Below are 15,295 nucleotides of genomic sequence, written 5' to 3' on the forward strand. Positions count from 1 at the left end.
GGGGTCTCTTGAATAAAATGTGTGTCTCTCAAACATGTAGTTGTTGTTGAACTGCCTTTCATTACCTGGTATACTCGGTGTACCGTACATTACTATTTTGGACAATAGACTTGGCCAATAGACTTGTTACTTTTGGAACTGCAAGACATTTTCTTTCACGGGTGAAATTCTTACAGCCAGCATTGGGGGAATGATAAGCCAGAGTCAACAAGTGAGTGATGAGACTCGTGAGATTGGTTTCGTGAGATTGGTAAGACATCAACAGAACCAGAGGCAGAAGATAACAGGTGCCACATTGAGACCTGTGTCTGGATTTCTGTTGCAGATGCATTCAGGAGAGATAGGAGTGTGTAGGGGTGGGGCGAATGGGTGGAAGGAAGGGCTACAGTCTAAAGAATGAGCGAGAAAGTCAGAGGGAGGAGGACTTGTTTGTAAGAGTGGCAGGAGGAGATTCTTCTGAACTGTGAGTAGTCGGCTGGCTGTTTGTTTCCATGCAAATAAATGTTGCAAATGGGGTAGTTTGTGTGCAATATTGGTTTGTGTGTAGTTTCTTTATGATGAAATGACAAATGTTGATTTGTTTGTACTTTCTATTATGTATTTGCACAACTATTTGCATGTTCCTGAGTGCCATGGGCAGTTATTAATCAACTCAGAAAGGCAATGTTTGTCATTAAATCATTACATTCAGGAAAGACTCTTTGAGATCTGAAGACACTTCAGAGGAAGAGAAAGAGGAGGTGATTCCACAAGGAAAGCTTTAGGAGATTAAGCTAAAGGAAGAGTGACATCTAGGCGCTGTGTGTGTGTGGGGGGGGGCATGCTGGTGTGTGAGGGCGGGGTAGGGGTGCGGCGCTGGCTGACCCTAGCCACGGGGCTGCTGGAATGCCTATGTTTTGCGGGAGCTGTGTTCGGCTGGGCCTCCCTGGTGTTCGTCCTGAAGACGGAGGGCTATTTCAGCTACCTTTGTGTGAACGCCACAGGGGTCAACAGCACACAGGTCCAAGGTCAGTGACCTCACCACACACCCACACTCACTGACTCACTCACTCACTCACTCACTCATTCACTCATTCACTCACTCACTCAGTCAGTCATTCATAACAAAAAACTCTGTCTCTCAGACTGCAGTGGGCAGGATGAACAGTTCTCCCTCATCTTCACCATCGCCACCTTCCTGAACAACTTCCTGCAGCTGCCCAGCGGCTTCATCTTTGACCACTTTGGCACCACGGTGCTCAGGCTGATGGCAATGTGAGTCTGACACAACTTTGTTCATAAAGACCTAATCAAGCTTGTTTATCTAGTGACCATTGTGTTAATAACTAAAAAGTTTAATAAGTTGACAGTTTTCAATATCTCCCTGAGACAACATGTCCTGGTGCAATTTTTATGAAGCCTGCAGTCACAACACTAGTATGACTAAAGTTACGCATTGTCTCCTGCTTGATTGATGGAATCATCTCATGGAGACGTCAGGTTTTGTTAAAATGCTGTGAGGAACTTGTTTTGACCTATTCATACCATCTGTACAGATGATTTGCTTGATTTGTTGTCTCAAGCATCCTTTATCTGATGGAGACTTCAGGCAAGTTTTGTTAGAATGCCATTAAGGAGTTTGTTTTGGCCTAATCTCGGATCCCATAATCTCATCTCTTGGTTGACTTTGACAGAGAGAGAATTCAAAGTTTGGAATCTCAGAGGGTAGTACAGGAATGACTTAGAAAGGCGTTTGGGACATGCAGCAGTAAGAACATGCTTCAATGTTCGCGACCACAATAACCAAACAGCTCTACACATAGGCGCCGAGTTCCATTCATCATTGGGGGGGGCAGAAACGGGCAGTTTTTCAATAGGTCTACATTTCATAAGACAGAACAGCCTGTCAATACTGTATACCTCGGCTACAGTGAGAATAAACTAAGGCAGCTAGATGGTTTGCCCAACGTGCGTGCATGCGCAGTCAGACCTTCCCTTTTCTGCACAATATGATAAAAGTGCAGTTGAAAAGACGCGTGGCCTGCTAAAAGCTTAACTCACCACGATGATTAGTTAGGCAATTCTCTAAAGAAGCGCCAATCCATGCACATGACAATTACTATTATTGTGTCAGTGTGCTTCGCCATTGCACTCAGCGCACGCTGTGGGAACTCCAAGGTAATCAATGCATGTCACGCCTGAGGTTGCTGTCTGGTGACTGGCGCCCACCTCTGGCTATACGGGTCAGTGGCCTCCCAATCGACCCTGAATCGTCACTCCTGTGTGTTCTGCCCCCTGTTTGTATATCTAGCCTGTGTGTTCCCCATGTCTTTGTCTGAGATTCTCCCTGTCTGCTTCACCAGTCTCAGTGATTATCCCGTCCTCCGTATTATTCCACTTGTTAAGTGTGTACCTTTTTTAACGGAGCTCGTTTTCTCCACCCTTGTTTTGCCGTTTGGTCCCCGTGTTTGTTTGTACCCCATTCCCCACTTATCTCTCCGCACTTGGATCCACCACACTACCACCCACCCTAACAATGCATTAATGTTCCAGCACATGGAAACGGGCCAACTATATCTCACCAGTGTTAGTGGGCTAATCAAAGCACAGTTATATCACAGGCTTTCCTTTGACAGACCAGATCTCTTTTCTCAACAGTTCAATTGCGTTGATTGTTGATTCGTCACAGCCTAATATTGTATTGTTGTTGTCTGGTTGTTTTAACTTCCTCTACAGATCACTGTACACCACTGGTAACTTGTTAGTAGCCTTCTCCAGTGCAAGTAAAAACCTTCCCTTATCTTCAATACTGTTTAGTATGTACCCCAACATTTTGAGATCATGATGATGACGTAACATGGTCAGACACCATGGAGTTTTAAAATGTACTAAAGCTTTCTGCTTTGTCTGTCAGCTCTGTCTGCCCTTCTCTACCCGGCACTCTCCTTCATTGCGGTCGGTGGCGTCTTGCTTCTGGTCTCCAACATACAGGTAGGCCCAGTCGCCACTGAACCCAGGGTGTTACCATAGCTAGCCCCAAGATGTTCTTTATGAGGTTCTATCATGATCTCTGTCTCCTACATAAACATAGGCTGGAGAGCTACATAAACATAGGCCAGAGTCCTCAGGCTAGAGAGCTTATTTCCTCAAACAAAGATCAATATGTTGGTCGAATTACTATTAAGAACTATCAAAGTGCAAACGTAATCTGAGGTTTGAGCCCAATTTGTGCTCTAGGCCAATTTTCAAAATTCACAATATTGTGCGCAAACACCTCTGGAGATGGAGAACGCTTTGATACGTTTGTATGTCATCAGTCTGAGGAATAGATAACCATGATGGCACGAGAAACACACACGCAAATGCAAACACACACATACTCACTTACACACACACACGAGGTAAACTGCTCGCTCTCTTCCCGTAGGTTGGAAACCTGTTTTGCTCCCATCGCTCCACCATCATCACTCTGTACAATGGAGCCTTCGACTCCTCTTCTGCCCTCTTCTTCATCATCAAGGTAAGAGTAAGACACACACACATGCACACGCACAATCACACTATTTCACTCACATATTGTACTGATCTCTCAGACATTTCTATTATTTTTCATGACCTCAGATGATGATGATAATAATTCCACTCCTGTCTCTTCCTTCCTTTAGTTGCTGTTTGAGGCTGGGGTTTCTCTCCGAGCATCCTTTCTCTTCTTGTCCGCGTATGCCGTCATACACTTGGTCAGGACCTTCCTACTGTTACCCAAGAAGCACATCCCTTACCCCCTCCCTGAGGGCTACACATATGGGTAAGCAGATCCCACAATGCCTTGAGGGCCCATCTGATCTCCCTCTCTGACCTGAATGAGTTCAAGTTTTTACCTCAACCATAGTAGGTTTACTGGTTCCCTGGGGGCAGAACATTACATGTATGGTAGAAGTGCTTACTGCCCCAGTCCATTGTTCCCTAGGGGCAGAGAGTAAAATCACAAAAGGTGGAAAAAAGTACTTACTGCCCAAAAGGCAGAACTCATAAGGGTAGATAGCCCATGGTTCCCCGGGGACAGAAAACTACAATCACCATGTTTCCCTGAAGGAAGACGACATCAAAAGTAGCTAGCTAGATTACCCACCAGATAACTAACTATACACCTTAGTGTTAACTTTTTTGTCTGGATAGTTAGCTAACAACTCATCAAATAATTTGCCACCAAGGTAGGTCAATCGAGGGTGAGATTCTGGGATCCAAGACTAGGCCAAAACAAACAAATCAGATAAAGGAGGAATTTGTTTTCGCCTAATCATGGTACCATCTGTACAGATGATTTGCTTGATTGATATTGCCTTTGTCATGGTCTGCCACAAGCATGACAGTAGCACCTTCCTCCTCCACCTCCTCTCCTCCAGCATTTGTGGGAATCTCCACTTGAACAACCTGGGCGAAGACCGACTCCCGACTTGGTGGACATTGTTGTCATGAAGAATACACACTAGTGTGGCCTTACCAAGAGTAAATTTGTGTACATATTGGTTTCACCATTGAGAAATTACATCACTTTTTATGCATAATCCCCCTATTTCACGGTCAGTGACCTCGCCAAACACACACACACACACACACACACACACACACACACACACACACACACACAGACACTTCTCTGCTTGTCTCTCAGACTGCAGTGGGCAGTAAACAGTTCTCCCTCATATTCATCATCGCCAATAACTTCCTGCTTCTGCCCAATGGCTTCAGGCTGATGGGAATGTGAGTCTGACACAACATTGTTTATATAGTGTTGTTTAGAAACATACCGTTTTGTGGCAGTTATTGCATGCAAAGGATTGTCCACCAAAAATGCACAGTTGACAGTCGCTGTACAGAGGATAGGACCGGAGAAAGAGTGAACATACCAAGAAGAGACTCGATTTAGAGAGAGAAAAACATTGCCCCCAACGCACCTCCCCCTCCCCCAAATGAAATAGGCTAATCTATATTTCGGGACACTTGCTTCACCCTGCCTTGCTTCAGCCTATGCAAAGTTAAATGGTTAAGAATTAGTCTTTGTCAGTGGGAGTTCATGCTTGATTCTTACTAGTTATAACTGTAGTAGTTGGCCATAGTGACCAGAGATAAAGAGAGAGAAGCCAGGGAGAAAAAAGGAATGGAGAGAGAGAATAAAGTTTGAGTTTCATGTTGTTCCATTGACAGGATGAACTGTGGACAGAGGGGGACCGTCAGCCCAGAGCCGGCAGCAGCCAATGGCAGCATGCAGGATGATGCTGTGACCGAGGTCACACCCAATAACAACAGGAAAACAGAAAATGAAGGTGTGTTTGTGGATTTACCTCAATATAAATTGGATGATTATTGATTGGCAAAGTTGCACAAATAGCTGTTTACATTTATTTAAATGGAACAATTACTATGAGGTTAAAGTAGAGATTCAGTTCTGATATGATGGTATTTGTGTACATATTGGTTTCACCATTCAGACATTTTTAACACTTTTTATGCATAGTGCTATTTTAGGGTACCCAAAAGTAATGGAATAATTGGTGTTTCTGTTAAATCAGTTCCGTCACATCATTCGTGCAGGCATAAGAGAGCTGTCAATGTGTAGTATAGATTCTAGGCTTTGAATTTGCGTCTGGAGTTTGCTATTGGTGTCTGTCAACATGAGGACCAAAGAGGTGTCAATGAAAGTCAAGGAGGCCATTATTAGGCTGAAAAATCAGACATAGTCAAAATCGTAGGCTTGCCAAAATCAACAGTTGGGAACATCATTAAAAAGAAACGCACTGGTGAGCTCAGCTATCACAAACGGGCGGGCAAGGAAGACTTCCACAATGGATGAAAAAAGCCAACATAACTGTCCCACAGATCAGAAACACTCTCCAGGAGGTAGGCGTGAATGTATCAGAAACTAACATCTGCATAATACGTCACCAGCCGAACTACAGACGCTTCACTGAAGGGTGAAAACAATTAGTTAACCTCAAAAAGGATGGCCAGGTTGAGTTTGCTAAAAAGCCTGCAGAGGTCTGGAAAAAAGTATTGAGGACAGATAACATTAATATTATCTTGGTGTGAGTGATTGCAAGGGGAAAGTTTGGAGAAAAAAAGAATCTGCCCAAGATTTACAGCAAAAATATTCATCTGTGAAATATGGTGCTCGGCTACAGAGCGGTAAAGGTAACAGCCCCTCCTTATCAGCAAACACTGGTCAGTCCCCAAACCCCAGCCTGATCAATCCATTCTTCAACCTCTGCTGACCGCTTGGCACCTCCATCTCTACGAGGCTAGGAAATCTCGACTTTAACGTCAGTAATTGTTTGATATCACTGTTGAGCTATGTGTGTGTTTCAGTAGTTACCCAGTCTTTTCTCTCTCTCTCTCTCTCTCTCTCTCTCAGAGCGTAGTTTCAGGGATTGTGTCCTGTCCAAGTTTTTCATGTTTCACCTGGTCTGGCTGTCTGTCATGCAGCTACGACACTACCTGTTCATCGGCACACTCAACCCCTTGCTACAGCTACTGACCGAGGGCAAACCCTCCCTGGGTAACCACCCCACACACACACACGACACACGGCATATGACACGACACACAAACTGACTGTTCTCCTCTAAGCTGCTGGGTAATATTGTTCAGAGAAGGACCTCAGGATCTAACTGTGCCATATTTAGATTTACCTTTATTTGCTTTACTCCAGTTGAGTTTTTCCCTTTTTTCAAACCCCGTCCTCATTGGCTCTGTTTTTCCCTCCAGTAAGCACGTACATCAATGCGTTTGCAGTGACCCAGCTGTGTGGGGTGCTTTTTGCCCCTTTGAATGGCCTCATCATGGACCGACACAAGGGCAAGTCCAGGGCCCCAGGTACCAACCATACACCTACAACACAACACAACACAACACAACACAACACAACACACACACACACCAAGCCTCACCCTCCGAATCATAAGCACTATCCAAACTCTCACCATACACCAGATCTAAGAAGCAGGCTGTCGTTTGAGTATTGTTGCATTCTCTGACTCTGTTATTTATCTGCGTGTGGACAGGCGATGGAATGGAGGAAATCGACAGGTTATGTACTGTGACGTTAATCCTATCTGTGTGTGTGTGTGTGTGTGTGTGTGCGTGCGTGCGTGCGTGTGTGTTTGTGTGTGTGTGCTTGTGTGTGTGTGCAGGAGAGAGCGAGCGGGAGGCAGACCTGCAGTCATCGGTGCTCTCTCTGTCTCTGACGGCGCTGCAGTGCGTCCTGTTCTCCATCTGTGCCGCCACGCCCGTCCTCCCTGTGCAGTACCTCACCTTCATACTGCAGGTCATCAACCGCTCCTTCCTATACGGAGGCAACGCTGTGTTCATCAGCATTGCGTAAGTCACACACACACACACTGCTTACTTACTGCTGCTTATGGTAGTCCATCGTGGCCAATGATTGACTACTGTTTGTGGGTCCGTTGTTGACTGTATAGTCCAATGTGGGATGCACACTGTCTGCCACAGGCAGGGCATATGAAGGCCTGACCCACTGGGGCAGGTGTGTTAGGATTGGTGGTGAGGTGAACCCAAGTGTGGATGAATACTCAGACAGAAGACCTAGTAAAAAATAAAGAATGTATTTAATGAGAGGGTTGGCGCAAGGCACAAAAACATATACTGGAATAAAGGGTAAAATAAAGGTGGAGAAAACCAGGCTCCATCAACAAAGGTACACACTTAATAAGTGGACTAAGAAATAATAATAATGGTATAGGGCAACGGGGTAACAATCTGATACAGACTGGCAGACAGGTTACTCACAGACAGGCAGAGAGAATCTCCGACAAAGACATAGGGAACACACAGGCTATATATAACAAACACAGGACAGGACAAACAGGTGATAGCAATCCTGATGATTAGGAGAGCACTGGCACCGGACCGCCAGAGGGGGGCACCAGAGTCACCAGACAGCAACCTCAGGCGTGACACAGGTGCAGCCATGGACATCTTTCTTCTCTGCCTCGTTGCGAGGTAGTGTTTGGCTTCTCTCCTCTGCTAGCTGTACTCCTTGGTGGCAGGGTGGAGTGATCTGCAGCAGCAGCCTCCAGGGTGGTAGGGTTCATACCGCAATTCTTTAGGGAAGTCTTCAGTTGGTCCTTCAGCCGCTTTTTCTGACCACCTGCGGAGCGACGGCCCAGTTGTAACTGTAACTGGCATCCGGATTGCATTGAAGTGACCGTTAAACTCAAGTCTTAGATTGCCAGATGGAATGAAGAATAGTTAGTATAGAAGTTTGATTTAAATCCTATATTGCAAACGATGACTTAGAGGCTCCCTACTGATAGTCTCGCCAAATGTAATGAACACATTACAGATGGATTACTCTGTTAAGTGTTGTGGCCACCAACGAGAGCACCACACTAGACTCTTTGAATGTCAGATTAGTCGGGAATCAATTATACAAATAACCAGTTAATAACCAGTCTACTCGCATGCTATATACAACGCCTCACACGCCAAAACAGACACCTTAACCATATTTGTGCGTTGAACATTGAATCATTGAAAGATATATCTAGGGATAACCGGGCCAAAATCATTCAAAGCGACGTGCTAGCAGATTATCCTAGCATACAGATTTCACCATAGCATTCTCAGACAAATGAGAGAAGCGTGATCATCAATTCAGAGGATTTATTTAGACAAGGGAAATATAAGCTATTTAGCTTTGTTCAAGTCATACAATCAAAAGTGTGAACATAACATCTAAAACATACCATCGTAGTCGAAGATTCTGGGAATGTAATTGATTGAAAATAAGATTGTCTAATAAGACTATACATGCTAACTCACATAGGAGATCGGACAAGTCTCCTCGAAGTGAGATTCTGGAAACAATTTATGCCATCCCTAGACCAAGTGGGATTTCTACCAAGAATGGATCTTTCATCAAGACAGCCAGAGTCAAGAGTCAATCCTCTTCTCAAGAAACCAATTCTTGACCCGTCTGCTGTCCATAACTACAGACCGGTATCCCTTCTCTCCTTCTTATCTAAAACCCTTGAACGTGCTGTCTCTAACCAACTGTCTAACTACCTCCTTCAGAACAACCTCCTTGACCTTCACCAATCCAGCTTTAAGGCTGGGCACTCTACTGAGACTGCTCTCCTTGCTGTCACGGAGGCCCTCCACTCTGCTCGAGCTTCCTCCCTCTCCTCTGTTCTCATTCTTCTGGACCTGTCCGCTGCATTCGACACAGTAAACCACCCGATCCTTCTCTCCACCCTCTCAGAATTGGGCATCTCTGGCTCTGCACTCTCCTGGTTTGCATCATACCTGTCCGATCACTCTTACCAGGTGTCCTCTCCACGAGCCCACACCACTGGGGTCCCCCGGGGCTCTGTCCTAGGGCCCTTACTGTTCTTGCCCTTACTTGGCTCGGTAATTTCCTCACACGGTTTCTCCTACCACAGCTACGCAGATGACACTCAACTCTTTCTCTCTTTGCCCCATTCTGACTCACAGTTGGCAACATGTGTCTCTGTGTGTCTTACAGACATTTCTGCTTGGATGTCAGCCCACCACCTCAAGCTCAACCTTAACACGACTGAGCTGCTCTTCCTCCCAGGGAAAGCCTGCCCTCTCCAAGACTTCTCCATCACAGTAGATAACTCTACTGTGACCTCTTCCCATACAGCCAAGAACCTTGAGGTGATCACTTATCCTGTGTGGCGAACATCACAGTGACAGCACGCTCCTGTAGATTCTTCCTCTACAACATCAGCAGGATACGTCCATTCCTCACCAGAGAAGCAGCACAACTTTTGATCCAAACACTTGTGATCTCTCGCCTTGACTACTGCAATGCACTCTTGACTACTGCAACGCACCATCAGGCCTCTGCAGCTCATCCAGAACGTAGCCACCCGTCTGGTGTTCAATCTCCCCAAATTCTCCCATGTCACTCCCCTCCTCCTTCACTGGCTCCCGGTAGCAGCTCACATTAGACCCAAGACCCTGGTGCTTGCGTACCGGGCGGCAAAGAGAACAGCCCCTCCCTACACGCAAGCAATGGTCAGCCCCCAAACCCCTGCCCAATCACTCTGCTCTTCCACCTCGGCTGGCGCCTGGCACTGCTGCCTCTACGTGGATGCAGGAGCCGCACTACTCTGTAACGTCTTTTCACTGTCCTGGCGCCCCGCTGGTGGAATGAGCTTCCCACTGCTGTCATGACTGCAGAGTCACTACCAATCTTCCACCGTAGATTGAAGACCCATCTCTTCAGGCTACATCTTAACGGTCCCTCCTAAAGACCTCTTCACCCCCACTACCCTCTTGTACAAGTTTCTCACCTGTTAATAAAAAAATAAATAAAAAAAACATTCCTTCTTCTAGCATTGTGACTGCCTATGGCCCCTGGTCTGAGCCTTACTTTATCTTATGATGACTGATGGATAGATGATTCACTTACTTAAACAAATGTATTTCTTGTGAGTCGCTTTGGATAAAGGCGTCTGATAAATGCCATAACTGTAAAATGTAAATGTTATCAAATAGGGGACACCTTCTGGCAAGTTATATCAACAATAGCATTCATTTCATAAACAGTGTTTTCCACAGGACTTCAGCTGGATCCGTAGCTAGTGGTGGAGAAACCATTTACATTCCAATTCCAATTGTAATGAGCTGATTGACCATTTGGCTGTGGAACGTTATTAAAGATACACATCAAAATACTGGAAAGAAACATCACACAAGAATGCAAATGACATCAAAATACTATTCATAAAACACACGTTAAAATAAGATCAAATATGACTATAAACCCATCTATGAAACATTCAAATATCAAAATACAGAAAAAGGGGTGTAACGATTTGATCGCAGACAGGATGTCTGCTAGGTGTGCTGATTCGTCTATGACACAATAAACCCAAAACACTTGTAAAGTGATCGCAGTTGATCAAGGCATTCCCTTTAGCTCACAAACACAGAGAGAAATTCACATTTAAACACAATATGTAAATAGAATATAATGGTCACCATTTTAGCCAAGGACTGTCATCATATTTTCAGACCAGTTTACTTATCAGCCTGTCTTCAAATCCATCTACAGCATGACCGAGCCATCTGAGTTGGTGGTGGGTGACGGTCGCCTCTATGCTCGTACAGGTGGATTTCTGTAGGGTCTCTGAGTGTGACACATGGTCCTGCTAGGTCAGTTTCCGAATGCGCTGGAGGCATTTCATGTGAAAGGACTCAAGCTGTTTCAGGTGGCGGCTATAGACTGTCCAAGTTGCACATCCATACAAAAGTGTGGATATGCATACTGCCTGGTAGACTGCAACTTTGGTGTGTAGGTGCAAGTTGTGGTTGTTGAAGACCTTTTTCCTCAGCCACCAAAAGGATGATGTTTGATCCTGTTCTGCACATCCTGGTCAATGCAGTCTGCAGTCTTCTGAAAGGATGCTTCCAGTGTACTTGAAGTGTATTACAATGGCAAGTAGGGAATCTGAGATGGAGAACGTGAGTGGCTTCTGCGGGGGATCCGATGACCAATGGCATAGGACCTCTGTTTTAGGAATGTTGACAGAGAGCCCCATTCTGCTGTATGCTCTTCTGTTGAATGTGCCACAAGAGCGCAATTGTCCGCAGACTGCAACTCGAGTATGCGTACAGACTGAAGCTTTGTTGCTGCTTGGAGCCTCCTGATGTTGAAGAGGCTCCCATCCAACCCAGGGTTGTCCAGGGTTAAACCGCTCTCATCTTCCATGTCCTGGTGCAACAGTGTTGTAACACACAGGAGGAAGATGTTGAAGAGGATTGGTGCAAGAACACAGCCTTGCCTCACACCAGAGCCTACTCCAGATGGGTCAGATTCTTGTCCACCTACTGTTACCCTGGCCATCTTCACATCGTGGAACTGTCGCAGGATGTTGACAAATTTCCTCGGGCAGCTATACTGAAGTAGGACCTTCCAAAGGAGATCACGGTGTACTGTGTCGCTTTAGAGAGGTCCACAAAGGCCATGAGCAGATTTAGCTTTTGTTCACAGCACTTTTCCTGCAGTTGGCGTGTGGTGAAAATCATATCCACAATGCTCTTGTTCTTCCGGAAGTCACACTGGGATTCTGGATGCAGGTCTTCAGTGATGATGGTAATGAGTCTGCGGAGCATGATTTTCGCGAGGACTTTGCCTGCAACTGAGAGCTGTGGCAACAGCCTGTGCTGTTGCCGCAGATAGATGCTACCCTCGCCTTTGTCTTCCTGGACTTACCCACAAGGCAGTGGAACAGTGGTTGGCCGATGCCAGCCCTGCACATCGCATCTCCTGGGACCACTGCAGCTCAGAGATCCCCTGCCAAGTTAGCCTGGGGCTGTGAGGATACTCATTTACTGTGTGTGGCCCCAAGGATGCCTGGCAGGAGTCTTGGTGAAGGAGAGCCTGTGTACTGGCAAAGGAAAACTTACACACAAAGCTGCTTCCTGGTTCACCACAAGGGCTAGCCAGCGGCAGCAAGCTATGAACGAGAGGACAACTGCACTAGACGCATTACAACACCCTGTGTGCCTGACACACACACACACACACACACACACACACACACACACACCCACACAGACACATAGTTCACGTTGAAATGGTGAAAAGTTCAATATGTTATTGTGTAAAAGTTCAAAGTTGTTATTGTGGAAGTGGGGAGATCACACAATACAAACACTATATTCAAGGATGAAAGTGGGAAAATCATATTAATCACACACATGTACACTACACACAATGTACACACAGTTAACATTCACATCATAAACACCAGATGTTTGCAAACATATACATGTTTCAACAGGATAGACCATCACACCTGGTTCATACCATTGCACTGGAGGTCAATTAAATTATCTCTTCCTTCTTCTCTCTTGTCTCCCTCCCCACTCTCCTGTAACCCTTTGCCCCCCCCCCCTCTCTCTCTTTCTCTCTCTCTGTTTAGTTTCCCTGCCTGTCACTTTGGTAAGCTCTACGGCTTGATGTTCGCCCTGTCTGCATTCGTGGCCCTGCTGCAGTACCCCTTCTTCATCCTGACCGAAGGAATACTGGAAGGGGACCCGCTATACGTGAGTGAAGCTACCTGTTACTATCACTAGAGCACTACCTTGATTAGAGCTCCCAGTAACATTTACCATTCACACCAGAGACAGCATCAACTTGGCCATCACTAGTAAGTAGAGAGAGCGGTAGTAGTAAACCTATATTTTCTGTCTCTCTGTTTCCACTCCTCCTTCCCTCCATCTCTCTCTATCTCTCTGCCTGCAGCTGAACATAGCCCTGACCCTTCTCACTCTGCTGGCCTTCATCCATCCGGTCAACGTCTACCTGCACTGTCGTGGCCTGGCCGCCCTGAGGACTATACCCCAGGAAGCCATAACCGCCTCCTAGCCCAGCTCTAAAAAGGGAACACACACTTACACAGCCATCTCAGCATCACTGAGCTGCCTCCTTTCTATGTGTTGTTTGGATAATAGCTGATTTTAATCAGAGTGGGTACAATCTTACACCTCTTTTGGCTAAATCCAAAGCTGAATAAGTTCTGTGTAGAGGCCTTTCATTTCATTCAGAGAACACACTTTCACATACAAACATACTTTCTCCCCAGACCCTGAAATTGCAGTGTTATGCTAGTCTCAGAAATTGTCACGCCTTTGTTTGTAAATCGGACACGATCAAGAAAAAGATTACCCTCCCCCATCAGTTCAACTCCTGGCGAGAAAGGCAGAGTCAGATATTTTTAGTGATGAAAAGGACACTATTGAGAGGCTGTGTTGGTAAAAATGACAACCGTTATTGACAATGAATTTGGCCACATCTCTCTTCAATGTCTTCCACTGCAGAAGCATGTCTTTTTTTCCATATAGCCCACTGGAAATGAACATTTTTACAATAGCGGACATGTACAGTATTCCCCTTTTGCTCATTCCATATTGCCGCAAATACAAACAGCCTTTTGGACTTAATACATGAGGCTCTCAAAATGCTAATAAATACAAATGCAATATGCACAAATCATCAATATAAGTTGCACGGTTCAACCAACTGCAGCCATGTATGTTCTCCAAACTATGGGGAAAGCCAATGAACATGGCGTTATTTCTATCACCTGGATAACTATCATTCATATTCCCCAGGTTGATCGTTAGGTTTCGGCTATTTACATAGCCATCCATGACCCTCAATTTTTCCCACCCTACACCCATCATGAGGTTGCTACACCCGAGGCAATAAATGAAAGTTTATAATGTAAGTGCACAGGAGGAAAGTAACATTGAAGTAATCAAGGTGACAGTGACACATTCCGTAACCTCCTGCACACTCTTGCATCCCCCTCCGGTTCCCTCACAAGAGAACACGAAAAAATTACCCTCAGGAAAAGATTACCCTCCCCCATCAATATTACATCAGCCTTACTTTGACTAAAGTGTGTAAATAGTGAGATTTGTATTGCTTGGATCTCTTTTGTAATGACACAGGTCTGGTTGATACAGTTGAGACTATCACCAGTAGGCAAAATCTTGATGTTATGTAATCTTGCTTTGTACACACATTTTTAATCATAATGCCATTGCTTATTTGAGAGGTGCCGTCAATCTTCCATGAAAGAACGGAATTTGTTAAATGAAGAACTGAAGAAGTGCGATCATTAGAATTGGTTTTCTCCAGTGGCTAGATGAATTGTCACACTTTTGTTAAATATGAATGTCAAATACGCTACAATCCGCCCACCTCCCCCCCATAATAATTGTGCGTATGCCTTCTGTACAACCTTAAATAAACACTTTTCTGCATCTTTATTTCTGCATCAGTTCTATCTTTATCAACATGTCATACACAATCCACAATAAACTCACAGCAGGCGCTGGCCTTGTCCTTTAGATGTATTTTAGATGACCCTTAAATGTGCCGGGGGCATCAAGCCACCTGTTTTTCTCCTACTGTTTAATGTCTCAGTTTTTCAGTTTACAACAGACTCTAATCTTGTGTTGTCCTCTTTAATTTTATCTGTCTGAGCCCCTAAAAAATAGACTCCAGTTCCTGAATTCGTCATTGTATTTTTTGTTTATATTGCTTTGTATTGTTGTGTTGTGAAGCACCTTGTGACATTTGTCTACGTAACAATTTGTCTATGAGTAACAATTTCAAATAATTTCATTCACTGACTTGAATGAGTTGAAGTTTTTACTTCAACCCTAGTTGGTTTACTGGTTCCCTGGCGGCAGACATTACATGCATGGTAGAAGTGCTTACTGCCCCAGTTCATTGTTCCTTAGGGGCAGAGTG

General features: G+C 45.1%; 1 protein-coding gene across 1 annotated transcript; it reads left to right on the top strand.

Moving 5' to 3' along the window:
* Nucleotides 1-820: 820 nt before the first annotated feature.
* LOC310816442 (equilibrative nucleobase transporter 1-like) lies at nucleotides 821-14,791 on the top strand (the record flags this gene model as incomplete). The annotated part of the gene is made up of 12 exons (XM_083686645.1): nucleotides 821-1,007; nucleotides 1,125-1,254; nucleotides 2,716-2,762; nucleotides 2,894-2,970; nucleotides 3,407-3,499; nucleotides 3,645-3,784; nucleotides 5,185-5,303; nucleotides 6,389-6,532; nucleotides 6,742-6,849; nucleotides 7,167-7,353; nucleotides 12,954-13,077; nucleotides 13,277-14,791. 12 exons carry the CDS (start codon nucleotides 821-823, stop codon nucleotides 13,397-13,399), a joined length of 1,479 nt encoding a protein of 492 aa, XP_083542771.1. The 3' UTR covers nucleotides 13,400-14,791.
* Between the last annotated feature and the right edge of the window lie 504 nt (nucleotides 14,792-15,295).

Source organism: Argentina silus (assembly GCF_951799395.1).
Source record: "Argentina silus genome assembly, chromosome: 15".
NCBI lineage: Eukaryota > Metazoa > Chordata > Actinopteri > Argentiniformes > Argentinidae > Argentina > Argentina silus.